This window comes from Heterocephalus glaber, unplaced genomic scaffold, assembly GCF_053883595.1.
Source record: "Heterocephalus glaber isolate CG9 unplaced genomic scaffold, H.glaber_assembly_v1.0 deba00000331, whole genome shotgun sequence".
Lineage (NCBI taxonomy): Eukaryota > Metazoa > Chordata > Mammalia > Rodentia > Bathyergidae > Heterocephalus > Heterocephalus glaber.
Window position 1 is genome coordinate 60,474,114 of NW_028258142.1, and position 17,159 is coordinate 60,491,272.

The 17,159-nt window shown below is 40.1% G+C and overlaps 2 protein-coding genes across 4 annotated transcripts in view; one reads left to right on the top strand and one right to left on the bottom strand.

Moving 5' to 3' along the window:
- Positions 1-10,855, bottom strand: part of Mettl4 (methyltransferase 4, N6-adenosine) — a 32,774-nt gene extending 21,919 nt beyond the window's left edge. The window contains exons 1-4 of one of the 2 annotated variants that reach the window (XM_004853183.3): positions 10,546-10,855; positions 6,477-7,074; positions 4,710-4,772; positions 893-1,262 (exon numbers count right to left, since the gene is read on the bottom strand). In XM_004853183.3, the coding sequence (XP_004853240.2) occupies positions 893-1,262; positions 4,710-4,772; positions 6,477-6,869 (826 nt within the window). In that variant the 5' untranslated portion in view covers positions 6,870-7,074; positions 10,546-10,855. The remainder of the gene's footprint in view (positions 1-892; positions 1,263-4,709; positions 4,773-6,476; positions 7,075-10,545) is intronic. The other variant, XM_004853184.3, reaches the window with a different exon arrangement.
- Ndc80 (NDC80 kinetochore complex component) overlaps positions 10,842-17,159 on the top strand; it is a 39,906-nt gene continuing 33,588 nt past the window's right edge. Inside the window, exons 1-5 of one of the 2 annotated variants that reach the window (XM_004853185.3) lie at positions 10,842-11,012; positions 12,725-12,834; positions 14,548-14,625; positions 16,405-16,528; positions 16,631-16,803. In XM_004853185.3, the coding sequence (XP_004853242.1) occupies positions 12,734-12,834; positions 14,548-14,625; positions 16,405-16,528; positions 16,631-16,803 (476 nt within the window). In that variant the 5' untranslated portion in view covers positions 10,842-11,012; positions 12,725-12,733. Of the gene's footprint in view, positions 11,013-11,148; positions 11,347-12,724; positions 12,835-14,547; positions 14,626-16,404; positions 16,529-16,630; positions 16,804-17,159 lie in introns of those variants that run through there. The other variant, XM_021265191.2, reaches the window with a different exon arrangement.

The following is a 17,159-nucleotide window of genomic DNA, read 5'->3' on the forward strand; positions in this document are numbered from 1 at the left end:
TGATAGCAATTAAAAGAAACTTTTCATTAGTAAACTATCTTGTAGTTGCTTGATACTTGACATTTTGCTATAAAATGTTCAAACAATAATAGCAGATTAAATTCAACTTCACCAACACACCTCTTACCTATCACATTCCTTAGAATATTATAATTTATTAAAAACATAAATCACCGAGCTAAGAACCTAATACAAATTATCTCACTTAATCCTCAAAATGACCCTGATGCAGGAATGACCGTGCACATTTTATAGAGTGGGGACTGAAGATCAGTTTTGTGAAGCAAATAGGATGGAACTCAGTTAAGCTTCAGAACCTAAACTCAAATACAAGTCTGTGTCAGCGTGGGCTTCGATATTTAAATAGTTTAACTTTGTACAGGAAAATGTTTCAAGGAATTTTAGAGAATAAGCTTGAACATTACCTTAAATTGTATCCTAGGGCCAAGGATGTAGCTCAGTGGCACAGTGCCTGCCTGGCAAGCGCAAGATCCTGAGTTTGATCCCCGGTATCAAAAAAAAAAAAATTGTAACCTAAATGGCTAGGAAGGATTTGAGGATTTTAATAACTAAAATTTTCTACTTTGATCTGAAGAAAAGTCATTTGGCTAAAGACAATTGCTCCACTGTACTGTGAATTCCCAAGTACAAAGAACTAACTTTATTTGCTCTCTTGGGGACTAGCGTGGCCCTTTATTGATAAAAAAAATTTTTAATATTTTAAAAAGCAAACTTAGCCCTTTAAAATTGAATTTTTTAAAAAATTACACTGGGAAAATCATTTATCCTATCATCCTAAATGGTAGCTCCCATTTAAAATTCAGATTAACTTCTGAGATCACAACACACACACAAAATATATTTTTTTATAATAATAAACATAATTACTTACAGTTCAGAAGTGGTTGCATACAAGAAATATCAGACAAAAGAAAACTGCAGTTTGGTGGTAGCAAGTATTTCTGTCCCATTAAAGTAATCATTTTTGAAAAGCTAGAGTTGTTTTCAACAACTCGTGAAAATAAATCCTGCTCTGTCACAGACAAATCCTCTTCTATCAGCTGCAACGTCTGAAGTTCCTTTTCACTCAGAGCAGGCAGATGCTTCGCCATTTCACATAAGCCTGACAGGCTGCAGGCATCATGTGGTATGGCGTTGGGTTCACTACATTTGTCCTGCTTTTCAAAAAATTGATAAAGAAAACCACTTTTGAGGCCTTCTTGGATTAATTTTAAGGATCCATCCAAAATCAGCTCTCTGATCTGTAAAAGAATTTAAAGAACATTAAACAGACACTGACATTACAATGATTTTCTAAAGAAGAAAGTTCCTACTGTGCTTTGAATATCTGGATTTATGCATTAAAACCAACATTCTTAGTGTTTACAGAAAAATAATTTTACACTACAATGAATAGAACGTTCAAGTGTCTCTTGGAACCGCTGTTTCCTAATTGCAGAATGTAACAAACTTCACAACAACCTCAAAATACACACGTCTGTGCTCTAATGTGCAGGACAGCCAAGCATGGCGGCATTTGGGAGGGTGGGATGGGAGGACCATGAGTCTGAGGCCTGCCTGGGCCGCAAAGTGAGAGCCTGCCTCAAAAACACCAAAACATAAGTCGGTAAGTAATAAGCAGAAATGATACAAGATGAATTTGATAATCTGGATGTTTCTAGAAGAAAATGGAATTTCTAATCTATGAAGAGAAGTTTAAGCCATAAGTTTAATCTTAAGGTTTTCCTAGTGATCTAATTTTTTTTTTTTTTTTTGGTACCAGGGATCGAACTTGGGTCCTTGCACTTGATCTAATTTTTAAACAAACATAATTTTGATTTTGCATAATACAGCTTGAATTATTCAAAAGAGAAACTCTTTATAAGTGAACATACACACAGTTTTGCAGAAACAACTACAATAATTACAAAAATAGAAGCTGAGTTCTACTTCTTGACAAAGAGTGGCAAAGGTCAGATTTCCCCTTTCACTCGAATACTTTTTCACTGTATTTTGTGTAAATTTTGATCTTTATCCTCTCCCCAAAAGAAAGTTAATATGAAGTAAATTGAATAAGAAGCAAATCTAACCATACTGCTTCCCGCAGCACCTCACGGCCTACACGTCTTCAGAGGAGCTCACTGGCCCTCACGTGATCCGCCGCTTCCCGCCTCCCGCTTTCACCTTAGCCACGCTCTCCTTCGTATTCCACAGTCCAGCCATCCTGAACTTTCTTTCTCTGGTTCCTTCCACAGCCTTGTTCCACTTTGCTTCTGAGCGTCAGCAAACGCTTTGTTCTCTTCATCATCCTCTTGACAATTCAATGCCTGACCGGCTTGAAGAGAATGAGCAACTCCATGAGCCCCCTTCGTCCACTGCCGTCCTCATGTCTGGGTGGGACTCAGGCTGCGTGCACCTCGGTACCCTAGAGTCCTCCACAGATAGCGCTTTTCACTCCAGAAAACCTTCAAGACTGTATGTATCTCAGCCTCCAATGAGATACTAGGGTTTAAACCAGGCCTGACGTACAGGTGGCCTTCAATGAATACTTGTAAGTAAAGTGAACTGATCTCATTAAGAAGGAAATGGAGGGCCGGGGATTTAAGCTCAGTGGTGCTGCCGCCTGCCTCACAAGCGCAAGGTCCCAAGTTCGATCCCCCGTACCAAAACAAAAGTAAATGGATAAAGCTATAAATGAATAAACAAATAGGAAGGAACAGATTCAGGCAGATTCAGTGAAAAGGCAAGTTCTACTCCAGGCTGTTTCTTAATGTTTCTTAACACCACCTGTCCATCTTCGTTATTAATAGTCCTCATCTCAAAAGGAGGTTGGGAGAAGGAAGACAGGAGAATAAGGAAGGGTAATGGATGAATAGACTCAAAGTTTATTATATACAAGTATAAAAGTGCCATAATAAACCCATTATTCTGTGTAATTAACATGTACTAAGAAAAAGTCTTTATACCAACTCTTTTAATAGTTAATTCCTAAAACTACATTACAGGTATACACAATACAGTAATTCCACTTCTGAGTATAAACCCACAGGAATTAATAACAGAATCTCATAACCTGGTTTCTCTTCAGATGATATAAATCTTTTGTCTTTTGCTAAAAACAGTCTCAGAGGGCTGGGAGTGTAGCTCAGTGAAAGAGCGCTTACCTAGCATGCACAAGGCCCTGGTTTCAGCCCCAGATCGACAAAGACACAAACAAGTAAGTCCTTTACACCTGTGCAGATACTGCATTGTCCACAACAACGGAAAGGCGGAAACAAGCCATAGTGATAATGAAAAATAGCTGGATAAGCAAAGTGTGATATTTATGTAAAATAAAATATCATTCAGCCTTAAAAAGGAAAAATTCTGATACATGCTACAACATGAGTGAGGCCTGAAGACATTACGCTAAGTGGAATAAGCCATCAGGGATGCTGTGACCCCACTTCCAGGAGATGCTGTCCCTAAGACAGTGAAGTCACAGAGAGAGGTGGAATGAGGGGTGCCAGGGGCTGGCAGAAGGGGTGACAGAGTCACTACTTTATGGGCACAGTTTTATTTTGGGATAATGAAAAACCTCCAGAGATGGACACTGGCAATGCCACAGAATTATCACCTAAAATTTAAAATGGTAAAACGTTGAAATGGTAAGTTTTTGTTATATATACCCTATCACATTATTTTAAAAAGAGAAAAGTGCCAGCATTGTGGTATGTGCATGCAGTCCCAGCTACTCAGGAGGCTGAGGCAGGAGGACTGCCTGAACACACCAGTTTGAGGCTCAAGGTTGTCAGCCTGGGCAACACAGAGAAAAGAGAGAAACTCTCTCTTACAAAAATAATTTTTAAAAAAGTAAGAGAGAGAGACATCCAGCGTCCTACCATCATATTAACTTAACATGTCTAAAACTGAAATCATCATTCCTCCTAAGTCAAATTCCAACCCCAATTTCCCCATTTCAATCAAAGGAATATCATACAGAGTAAGGTTTAAAATATTTGTATACTGGGCCAGGGATTTAGCTCAGTGGTTCCAGCGCCTGCCACACAAGCGCAAGGTCCTGAGTTCGATCCCCAGTACCAAAAAAATAAAAAATAAAAATAAAAATAAAATATTTGTACACTGTCTGTTTCCTCTCATTTCTTTAACCCCTAGACCTTTTATTTCTGAGTTCTAGAAATATATTCTTCACATTATTCAGGCTTTCTTCCACCGTTATTTTAGTACATTATCTCACCTAGGAGATAGGTGAGATCACGTATGACAATAGGCTTTAATAACTTCTCTCTGCAGTGCTCGGGATGGGACCCTGGGCCTCACACATGCTAGCCAAGCACTCTACCAGTGAGCCACATCCTCAGCCCAGCTTCTGTAACTTCTAAAATCTTAAGCTAGGGCCAGGGATATAGCTCAGTGGTTCCGCCACCTGCCTCGGAAGCGCAAGGTCCTGAGTTCGATTCCCAGTTCCAAATAAATAAATAAATAAAATAAAAGCTTAAGCTAATATTGCACAGGTTTCCTCATGTTACCCATTTAAACATAAGTATGTGTAGTATCCATTATAGAAATAACAATAAGTCACTCTGAAGTTCCAACTCTGATCAAAATAATTGCTTAATTTTTACAAAAATCCTCATTTATGTGGTCCATTCATTTCACAGTAAATCACACAGATCTTCCGATATGGTCAACGAACACTTTACACCTACCTTTGTATGGTATTCCATAGCATCCAATTCACCTTGATTGAAAACAACACATTTCTTGCGCTTCTAAAGAATAGATAAATTACAAGGGAGAAGTTATATTGTCATCTATCACAATAGTGACATTTTTAAATATACCAATAGTTCTTTTTTATTTTTCACATTTTCTATATGGTGTATCTCAGTCTTTATGAAGTAATAATTTCCACTGAGGGCAAAATCAGTACAAATGTATACACTCAGGAGGTAGCATTCCCAAGGTTAAAGGGGGTGGGGGTGAAAGGTCACCTCACCCTGTGCAGTTAATAGGAACTGGTTCACATGATAAAATGTAGCACCAACAGCCACAATAAAGAAAGGAACTACAATTCTGCATGAACATTAACCTGTACAGTATCACCTGTCAGTTGATATATATATGACATAATTATTCTCAACTTTCTTTATTTTTGAAAAGCAGAACTATCCATAGGCTATCAAGGAAATTCCACCGTACTTTCAATAGCTCTTTATGATTGACCTGAGGATTAATTACAAATCAATATTAACATGTTACCAAACTCATAGCCAGCTAAAATACAAGTCTGTTGGCTGAATAAATAAATAAACTTAAAGACCACACTAAATATATAATTTGCTTTAACATATAAGAAATAAAGGTAGGCTTTGTCAAGATGACATTTGTTATTTAATGTATATTACTCTGTATTTATAAAGGCCTTTATAAATGATTATTTATCTGAATTAGCAACAGTAGCAACATTACCTACATACTATTTCCTGAAATATCAAACAACTGTGTATATTTTCTTTTCTGTGTCTGGCACATAGATGATCAATAAATATCTACTCAAAGGAAAAAATATACAGCAAAAAATAATCACAAGGATATTAAAAGTTCTACTTCCCATACCTATACCAAGGTATCTCTATTACTTTCCTTTCCTAGTTCTATTTTCTTTCTTTTCTACTCAGTTATAAGACACATGAGGGCAGGGTTTGTGTTTATCTGGTTTCATCACTCTATATACAAAAGCACACAGAAAGAGCTCAAACATTTCTTGGTGATAATAAACACTATTCACATCACTAACAAAAGAATACTGATAATTTATCTAAAATGGGTTTGTATAATCACCTCTGAGCTCCTAAAATATACAAAAAGGATGAAAGCAGAAATAACTGATCATGTATGACATTCTCAAACTTTACAAAAGGACTGTACCACCAGGGCATGTCTATGAAAATATATATATATATATATATATATATATATATATATATATATATATATATTTTTTATAAACACATACATTTTCCATAGTACCTTTCTCTTTCATCACTAGAAATGTTTCAAAAATATCAAACTTCTTTCAAACTCTTATTATATGGGCTGATCTCCCAGGGACAGGTCCCTAAAAATCTCTCAAAAGCCATTTACAGCTTTGGAATTTTGTACAAAAAGAAATGTTTTTTAGTAAAAATACACCATATGAATAGCTAAACAAAAAAGGTTTTGTTGTTGTTTGGTTTTGTTTCATTTATAGAATATTCACTTTCAAGCCAACTTTGCTTACGCTTGAAATATGCAATTTGGTCTCCTAAGGATGGCAGAATGTTAGAAGAGTTAAAAATCACACTGGATATAGTAAAGTCTTCTTAAGCTTATGGATTCTTCTTTATACTTAACAAATCACAAGATATTTGAAATGCTGGAATGAAAATTTTACACTCTGTAGAAGAAAATAAAAAATTTTTAAAGCATTCTACCTTCCCAATAATAGAAGTGGAGATTTCTTTTTTAACACTATTCATTGCATCTTCTTTTTCATTACTTTGTTGGCATTCTTCATGAACAGCTGCAGTTATATACGGTTTGGTGACATCAAACAGTTCAGATCGAAAAGCATATTTCTGAGTGAACATTCTACAATTTCCTCCATCCTTATTCTCTGGCTTAGTGGTAGAGTCAGAAGCAATCAAGGTAGCAGAGGATCCAAAAGAAGACATAGAATCTGTCTGCAGAGAATCAAAGCAGACAGAAGTGGACTCATTTTTCCTGCAGCAAGGCTCATGAGGCTGATGAACTAGATAGTTTATCTTGTTAATGAAAGAAAGGTGATCCAGTAACCACCCAGGTGACAGCTGCTGTACCACAGACATTCTTAGCCTTAGGACAAAGTCTGGGAATTAGGAATCTGAAGTACTGCTCAACTTTGAAGATCAAGTTCGTAAATCCCCTGTATTTCAAGCTGGAACCCCAGTGTGATCCTCCTGCTGTCTTCGTGGGCCCTCCATAACTTCACTGCTGTGGTCCTTGCGTCTAGCCACTAGGTCCGTATCCTCCACGAAAGGAAGTCATTGAGTCCTAAAAGGTAAAAAGTATCCATCAAATCAAATAATCATGCATTACCTATGTGAATTCATCCTTTTCAATGAACTTAAAGAGTCACAGATTCTAAAAGGAGTTGTTAGCAGATCAGTGCTTGTTTTTCCAAACTACACATGCTATAGTAAATGAAGCCCCTTCTCCAAAATCACTGGCCTCCCTAACCACTTCTATCAGTGGAGAAACAGGGTTAAAAGACTGGACTGGTCAGAGCTAGTGCAATTTTAATGCCACACACAAGCACTAAGTCCTAGCAAAACTGCAAAGTTAAGGCTTAGATCTACCTCAAGTAACTAGTTTCAAGCTCCTTTATCTTTTTCTCAAAAGATGGTTTACGGTTCTGAATACAGCTTTCTAAATGTAATATAATGGAGAATTTAAGCAAGGGGAGGGATGGGGGAGAAAAAAAAATAAGCCGTTAGTGTCAGAGTTAGTAATAATAGCATTTAGATTCAAATTTCTAAGTCCAAGTATTAGCAGTCTGACCATGGAAAAGCTGCTTGATCTCTGAGCCTCGAAGTCATCATTTTTGTGACATCTCCTTTTACAGAATGGAAAGAGATAATCCACACGAAATGCTGCGCACAATACCTGACATACAGCAACTGTCATGTAACTGATTACTGCTAAGGGCGACGGTGACCCTGGGCATCCTTTGTCCCCTTCATGGTCACCACATGAGGTAAGAAAACCCTGTACAGACCCTCCTTTAATGACTGAGCTCCATTCCTGCAAGCAGCTCATTAATTGAATGAGTCACTAAATGAGGAATTTGCATAGAATATGTACATTTCCATATTCAGAACATAGAACTGGTCAAAGGACACTCCAACTTGATGGCTTTTATTTGCATAACTCTTATATGCATGACTGTAATGTATAAGAGAACATGAAGCTACAGTACTGTACTGTACAGTACAATCAGCAAAAATTACCAGTACTTCAAAACAAATGTAAACTGTACCAAAAAAAGACACTGAGGCGCTATAAACAAGATATACGGAACTGTACAAAAAAAATCTGCTCAGTGGGTTGGAAGTCCGAACAGCACACCTCTTTCACAAGTCCAGTCAGTCGTTAAACGGGCAGGTCGTTAAACAAGGAATGTCTGCATTAGACATCATATTATCAAAATACTTCAATGAAAATGGTTTTTCTTCAGAACACATGCTCTCCAAAATAACTTACAGCAGCCACCAACAAATCATCACATCAGCTGGGTTCAGGCAATATTGATCCCTCACATGTCAGAAAAGGCAGGGATGAAAATTACTCAGAAAATCCAGGATATCTTATGAGACAGCAATGACATGCAAAGTGCTCATCAGTAATCAACAGATGCAATCCAGATACGATCCTTAGTAGATCAATAAAGCATCTTTTCCTGTATTCCTCACATGCCCTTTTCCAGGTATCTGAGCAGCTTCCATGAACTCTCCAAGGTTACACTGACCACACAGCTGATATTGCTGGGAGCTGTGTTTTGAATGTGCCATTTTGGCTCTTTAATGAAGGAGCTTCTGCAGGTCACTGTGAGGGCCCAGTGAAACTAAAATATTTCTAATACGGTATCACAGAGCCATGAACCTGCCGGACTCTGTGAAAATCATGGGAAATGCCAAATATCCTTGACAGCGAAACTGGCATCAATGGAGCCAGCGCTCTGTCCCCCTCCATAGTAAATACCTTGGAGGACAGAAAGACATATAAAGCATGTAGTGAAGGAGCTGGCTAGCCAGGAGTGTGAGACAAAAATTAAACCCGTAAAACAGCCACAGGGCCAAGAGTAACAGTGACAATTGTTCAGTTGTTCCTGTGTTTCCAAAGTGTATGTACCACCCTTGAGAAAACATGTGCACCCATATGAGACATTTCCACAAATCGAAAAGTTTCAAAGGTGGGCCAGGGATTTAGCTCAGTGGTTCCACCGCCTGCCTCGCAAGCTCAAGGTCCCAAGTTCGATCCCTGGTATCAAAAAAAAAAAAAAAAAAATTCAAAGGTAGCATCACTTTGAAAGAGTTTGTTAATATCTGAGAATTTATTTAACTCCATACGAAGTAGTTTTATCATCACCGGAGGAACTGCTGGAAGCAAACAGTCCTCAGAAGTGAGCCAGTAAGAAGATCGCACTGGTGAACCTTGCTGGCCCTTTGGCACAGCTGTTCTGCCTGTGCCGTAGGTGATCAGCAGGTCTCAAAAGACCGTGCTCCAGATCACTCGCTTCTGCTTCGAAACAGGCAAACCACATGTTTTTTGGATACTGAGGCAAAAAAAAAAGCAACCTCATATCCAAAAATTATCGAGTAGCTTATTTTCCCCAGTATCAGACACCACAGAAATAATACGTATTTTAGAAGACATTTGCCCTTTCATGAATGCTGCGTTCATTTGCACAACAAGCTTAATGACTGTGCCTAAAGTACAATAGGCTGCTGGCATTCTTTAACGACTGAGTTCCACTCCTGCACTAGGTCGTTAAATGAACTGGTCACTAAATAAGGAATTGTACATAGTACGTACATTACAATATCCAGAACAGGCTGGGGATTTAGCTCAGCGGTTTCGCCGCTTGCTGCGCAAGCACAAGGACCCAAGTTCGATCCCCAGCACCAAAAAAAAAAAAAAAATTTCGCCGCCTGCTGCGCAAGCACAAGGACCTGAGTTTGATCCCCGGTACAAAAAAAAAAAACAAACCAATATTCAGAACAAAGAAATGGTCAAAGGAAACTCCAACTTGATGACTTTGCTTTATTTGCATCACTCTTACATGGAGTACTATAATGTATAACAGAACATGAAACTACAGTACTGGACAGTACAATCACCAAAAATTACAGTACTGTATAAACAAGGTAGTGTACAAAAAAAGACACTGAGGCTGTATCAACAAGATGTACAGAACTGCACAAAAAATAAAAGGACGAAGGTGTAAGTCCGAACAGCCTCGCCTCAGTCATAAATCCAAGCAGTCCTTAAACGGACAGGTCGTTAAACGAGGAATATCTGTAATGGGAAGTGAAATCTAGGCATTTAGAAATACTGAAACTCAGATAATACGGGCGGTTTGCCCAAAAGTTACAGTTCTGTTTAATTTCTGCCAGACCTAAGTACCCAAGCTGTAGAGAGCTCTCTGCACGCTCCAGGTGTTGAGCAATGCCTGTCACTGGGGTCAAACTCAGGGAAGCAGAGAGGTCCTTATTTTAGCAGAGTAAGCTACTGTACTTAATGCACCCTTCTCCCACTTCTCCCACATCCACCCCCTGGCCACGTCCAACCTCTCAGATGATCCTTCCTTACTTTCCTCAGGCAACCGTGAGACCACGGAGAGCCCGCGAATCTCCAGGCCGAAGCCCTGCGGGGCCACACGGGCGAGATCCTCGTAGCTGAATGTACCCACACTCGGCAGCCTCTACCTCCCAGAAAGCGCACACAGCCTTCCCAGATTCTCACCATGAAAACAGCCCCCATTTAAACAGGGTCGTGAAGGACATCCCTTTCCCGGCAAAGGCCATTTCTCTTGTCCTAAACGTAAGTGGGCGCCGCCATGTTGCTGTACGGAAACCGTTTCCAGAGAGATTTGGAGCGCTCAGGCCATTCCTCGGCGACGTAGAGCCCGGTGGTCTTCAGAGCCAACTTTAAGGGTCAGGGCGCACACAGTCCAAGAGTCGGCAGTGTGCCCGCTGGGCTACGGGGAGCAGCCCGCACGCAGACTTCTGGCGACTGGGAGCGGCGCTTGAGAATTGCGTGTGATGCGCTGCGTGATGACGTAAGCGCCGGCGGAGATTTTTAAAAATTCAAACCGCCTTGGCGGGCGGAGACAATAACTCTTGTCTGGGCGGCTGCTATCCTCTCTGGCCATCAGTTGTCCACCTCATAGAAATTCGGCCTCTGGGTCTCGTCAGGAAACTGGAAGGAAGGTAAGTAGTGACGCTGGGTTAACTTTGTTCGTCCAAAACTATCCCAGAGGGAGAAAGTAATGGTGAGGGGCAGCGTGTTAGTGTTTGCTGTCGTCAGAGGCCTGGCGCCGAATCTGCGAGGCGCTGGATTCAGAGTCCAATGATTTCTCAAGGTAGAGGGGCAGGGCCAGGGGCACTGATGGGAGAATAGAGGCCGGAGCGGGGAACCAGGGAAAGGGGTGAGGAGGGAGACCGAGAGAGGACCTGAATGAGGCATTTTTGCTCGTGTACTAGTGTGGCATCGCAGTGGCCGTGTCCGGAGTATCTGAAGTCATCTTAAATCCTGAGAGTGCGTGTAAGTGGAGATCGGAGTGGACACGGGAGGGTGGAGAAGTCGAATAGGTGAACAAGTGTACATTAAAGGAGAAGAAACAAGACCAAAACCAAGAAAGCGTAAAAGACTAAGGAGTGCCCAGAGAAGAGAGGATAAATGTAAATGTCCTCTCTCCTGGAAGCCAGGGCCAGAGCTGAGAAAGCTGCTTGGATAGTGTCTAATGCCGCCGAGATGAGAGAGCTCCCGGCCAGGGCTCCTTCGGGTCTGAATCCCGCCCAGCTGTCTGGGTTTCTGGGTTCTTTAGCCCACCTGCAACTAAGAATCCCCTAAAATGGACAAATGAGTTTGTTTACAGCTTGACCAAATTGGGACGGCAGCTATTTCGGGATACATAGAAGCCCCCGAATTTATAGAAGAGATAGAACAAGAGTCTGGAAATAACTGTACGAAGATTTAGCCAAGCTTTGGGGCAGAGGGCTGGAAGGCTTGAATTCACCACGTTGTCGGGGCTGAGGGGAGGAAGTTGGAGAAGCTTAAAAATCGATCTCAACCTCTTGGTTACAAGATCGAAAGATGTGTCAATCCTAAATATATTATGGGACAAACTTTTAAGTAGATGTGAAAGGAATGAGATGTTAATTTGTTTTGAAAAGGAGGCAACTTATAGCCCATTTTGTAGAGTAGAAGATCTACCTTTATTGAAGAGAACATTGGAGACAGATCAATAATTGATGTAAACTGAGAAACAGTGAGATGACCATAAAGCAGGAGAGACTGGCAATAGGAAAACAGAATAGCTCCATTCTTTGTAGCGAAAGAAAAGGAGCCATGTTAAGGGGAATAAGGGAGGCTGAGGTAGTTCTTGTCAGGCAGCCTCTGACTTCTCATTGAAATGGACACAGCCAACAGCAGTAACGTGGTCAAGGTTCATATTCAGGGATTTTGCTACCATGGATACTCTTGTGAAGGCAAGCATCACCTTATTCATCTTTATATCTCCTGCATTGCCTGATACACTGCCTTGTATACAGTGAGCAGTTAATAACTGTTTCTGTATGTTGAATACTTTAAAATGAAGTTAAATAAGTATTCTTTGCAAATGAGGACTTCAGGATACATGAACAAATAATAACTCAGGGGAAGGTAGTGCATGCCTGCAATCCCAGCACTTGGGAGACTAAGGCAGGAGAGTTCCAGCCCACCCCAGGATACATAGTAAGTTCAAAGCCAGCCTGGACTACATAGCAAAAACCTGTCTCACAGAAGCCCAGGAGAAAGATTATTATGAAGAAACAGTACAATTTTTCTGCCATTCTATTTGAGAATAACGATAATAGCTGTTGCCTAATGTATCATCTACATCTAGAATGTTCTTCTAACACTGAATTTATCAATGCAGGTCATAAGCATGAAGCGCAGTTCAGTTTCCACTGGTGGTGCTGGCCGCCTCTCTATGCAGGAGTTAAGATCCTTGGACATGAATAAGCCAGGCCTTTATACTCCTCAAACGTAAGTGCCTGGACCTGTGGTTCTCTCCTGCCTGCCTCATAGTCTTGGGCAAAGAAGTTGTAAAAATGGTAAATAGATGTGGTATGAGTGATGTCCTGGTGGATCCTGTCTGTTCCTAATGGTACCTAATTTAAAATCAATGAAGCCTTAAAAACGGGCATGATACAAGGTGCTGTGTGTCATCTCCTTTGTTTCTTAAACTCCCAGTGCCAAGTGCTTTACCTGTCACCTCCTAAAAGGACAACTCTTTCCCCTTCAGAACTCTTTCCTTCTTGTTTTCCTCCTTTATTACAGAACTACTTGTTTAAGCCGACTCTGCTGTAATTCAGTACTGAGTTACAGTACTGAGATGTTTCCCACTGCCAAAGTTCTTAATCAAATCAGAGCAATATTTGCTCCAATAAGCTGTAATATGGTTGCAGCCTACCGAACACCCGCTACAGCTGTGTCTAGATGTCCGCTAAAGCCTCATGCAGTCACAGGTAGGGCTTTTTCAGAGGTGGCTGAATCTAGAGTATGTGACTGATTCATGATACAATGCTAGGATTAAGGGTGGGTGATTACTGAATCAGTCCATTATTGGTTTGGCACCACCCTAATTCTAGTGGCCTAGGGGACAGAAAGAGGCTTCTTGTCTTCTCCCTTGCTTGCTTTGCTACCTTCTGCCCTCCATTATCAGTTTCTCCTCTGTGATGCCTGTGCCGTGCCACCCCACCTTGGAGGCAGCCGACTGTGGACTGAAACCTCTACAGACTGTGAGCTAAATAAACCTTTCCCCCTTTAACTGTGGGTGTCAGGTATTTCGTCTCAGCAATGGGAAAAGTAATTAGGACAGCACCACTTCTCCAAACTTTTTCCTCAAGATTTGCCAGAAATGAGTGCTAGTGGAAACTAGAGATTTTCCTATGAGTGGTGTTCTTCAGCTAAGAGAGGGCTATTTCAAGCCACAGTGATCCTTCCCTGTTACCCAGGTACCTGTCACTTGCTAGCTGTTCTTAAATTACTTTGATTTATAGAGTACAAGCTTCTGCTACTTTTAGAAATTTGGACTACTTATCTTTTTCCTTCTGAATACTTTAAACAGATTCTTTTTGTACATGACTTATGCCAAAACATTTTAGGTCTTGAATTGTACTAGGAAAAGGTTGCCACTGTCAATGTTTATTGTCCATAATTTAAATAATATATGTTAAGGGGCCGGGTAGCTCAGTGGTTCGGCCGCCTGCCTTGCAAGCGGACGGAACTGAGTTCAATCCCCGGTACCAAAAAAAAAAAAAATATCTATCTATCTATCTATCTATCTATATATATATGTGTGTGTGTGTGTGTGTGTGTGTGTGTGTGTGTTAAGTACAGGTACATTCTGATAGTTTAAAAGAAAAAACTTCAAATGTTGCTAGTATTCTATGATTGAACATATATTTATTTTTACTTGATTCTTAAGGTTGCTATCTATAAATGTACAAGTTTGAAGATGAAATCATGGTGTAGAACAGATTTTGCTCTGCTTCTTAACATTTTAACATTATAACATACTGTGTCTTAGCCCATCCCACTCATAACAGCTAAGATTGCTGCTAAGAATGTTCATGATTTTGAATAATGTTTACAGGTATCAGGGAGGAAGTATTGGTTCCAACATATTTCCAGAAGTTTTCTGAACTGAAATTTTTATGTTTATTTTAAAGAGTTATTTTTCTACTTTCTTTAAAGCAAAGAGAAACCAACGTTCAGCAAGCTAAGTGTAAACAAACCTACATCTGAAAGAAAAGTCTCTGTATTTGGTAAAAGGTAAAGATACTTTTTATTCATTCTATTAAAGGAATTCTTATAGCCTTGCATTGATACACTAAGAAAACCAAAATTAGATGATGTGGTCTCTGGAGAGAAAAATTCTTATCTAGTTTTCCTGTTTGAAATGATTAAAATGTTAAGTTATACCTGCTGTGACTGGTACTAATAAATACATTAACACATTCAGACCACTATTTGTTATAAGTGAATACTTAATTGAAAATCAAGTCTGCAGTCACTATGAAGTCATAAATTGTAAAATAAGGTGGAATTATCTTCTAGTTCAGAATTTGAGTCTTACACTCTTAATGATTAATGAGGACTCCAAAGAACTTTTGTTTTGTGGGCTATAATATTAACCATATTAGAGAGTAAACTGAAAGAATTTTAAAATGTATATTAATTCAGTTTAACAGAACAATAAGCCTATTACATGGTAACCATAATTAACATGCTTTGGGGGGAGTTTGGCTTTGTTCGTGTATTTTTCTTTTGGTAGCAGGGATTGAACTCAGGACCTTGTACTTGCGAGACAGGTGTGGTACCACTGAGCTAAATCCCCAGCCCTATATTTTTTTTTATTTTTTGGAAACAGAGTCTCACTCTAGTCCAGCCTATCCTTGAACTCACTGTGTAGCTCAGGCAGGCCTCAAACTTGAGATCCTCCTGCCTCAGCCTCCAAGTGCTAAGATTACAGAAGAGTGCCACTATGTCTGGCTGTATGTTTTTAATTTTTTTAAAAGAATTTATAAGCAAAACCATTTCAGTGAAAAGAGTGACATTGTTTTACAGTTTTGCAAATCTTGTTAATATCTGCCTTAATAGAAGACCCGTATATTGTCATGTCTACTTCTGCATTCAGTCTTTACAGTGCCATAGGTCATGTAACGAGCCTTGAAAACTGCCCTGTACACTCACGAAAAGATGAGAATGAAGTGAGCAAATAACATCTAGTTTTATTATGCAGACAGATTCGACTTTTCAGTGATCCCTAGATAACACTTTGAGAACCACCAGCTGAAGTGGCTGCCAGTGATCTGGGCTGGAGGCCGGGAAGGGTTTACTGCAGCAGGCTGAAAAATGTCTCATCTCTCCCCTCCCTGCCTCTATGACTGGGCTTCAAATTAAATTTGACATAAGACGGGTTAACAGGAGAAAATCTGTTGCTTGTGGGAGGACCTTGGTTAAATTACTCCACCTCTCCACGCTTCCACTTCCTTCTATCTAACAATGGAGCCAGTGACAGTGTCTCTGTATGGGACTGTTCTGAGGACTGCTTAAAGGAGGTGAAACTGACATTTACCAAATCAAACATCTGTCAAGCCCAGACATTGGCCAGACATTGTTTTAAGCATTTTGCCTGTGGTTCTCAGAGGCAGTAGTGGCCGTGAAGGAGTTGGGAGGAAGAGAGCAGTCAGGAGGGAGTCAGGGCCGTGAAGGGTGTCAGGAGTGCAGGGAGCTTGACGAGGGGTTGGTGCTGAACAGCAGGCTGTGCGCATCCTTCGGGGGTGGGAGTCGAGTGCGCGGGTCACCAAAGTGCAGGAGGTTCATTCTTATTCCCGCCTCATTTAGCTAAATTATCCACTGACTGCTATGACCTTGTACTTTACTCTTTCTGTGCTTGAATAACAGAATTCTGTTTAGTTAGAGAAGAATTTAAAAATTAAATCTTAATATTTGGTACTCATGTTACAATTAAAAATGGCCTTGCAATAATTTAGACTTGACCACAGACATAAACGGTTTTGACGAATGTTTTTCAAAATATGCTTCCAGAACAAGCGGACACGGATCCCGGAATAGTCAACTTGGTATATTTTCCAGTTCTGAAAAAATCAAGGACCCAAGACCCCTTAATGACAAAGCGTTCATTCAGCAGTGTATTCGACAACTCTGTGAGGTAACTTACAGTTCAGATAGTCTAAGTTGTGAATGTTCTTCTGGGTATTTTCCGTGATTTTTCTATTATAATATGTTTGACAGTTCATGAAAATTATTGTAGTTTCTTACAGAAAATGGTTACGCATACAGTGTATCCATGAAATCTCTCCAAGCTCCATCTGTTAAAGACTTCCTAAAGATCTTCACTTTTCTCTATGGCTTCCTGTGCCCTTCCTATGAGCTCCCTGACACAAAATTTGAAGAAGAGGTTCCAAGAATTTTTAAAGACCTTGGGTATGTATGTTATATTTCCCGTTACTGTGGAGAGATTACTGGAATCCAGAGAAGAACCAAACTTAAATTTGTAAAGAATTTGAGTTAGAGAAATAGCATGTTTTAAGATGAACACTGTGAGCAATATGTGTAGGATAAATTGAAGAAGGAAAAAAATGGCAGTAGCTGTATTTGTCTGGTTTTTTGTTGCCATTGCAAAATACCTGAAACTAAGTAACTTATAAAGAATAGGGAGTGATTTAGCTCGTGGCTCCGTGAGTCTGGGTAGCCCAAAATCAGGACACTGACCTCTACCTAGCATCTGGCGAGGGCCTTCTCGCTGGGCTGTGACCAGACGGAGCACGTGTGTGGGCAGG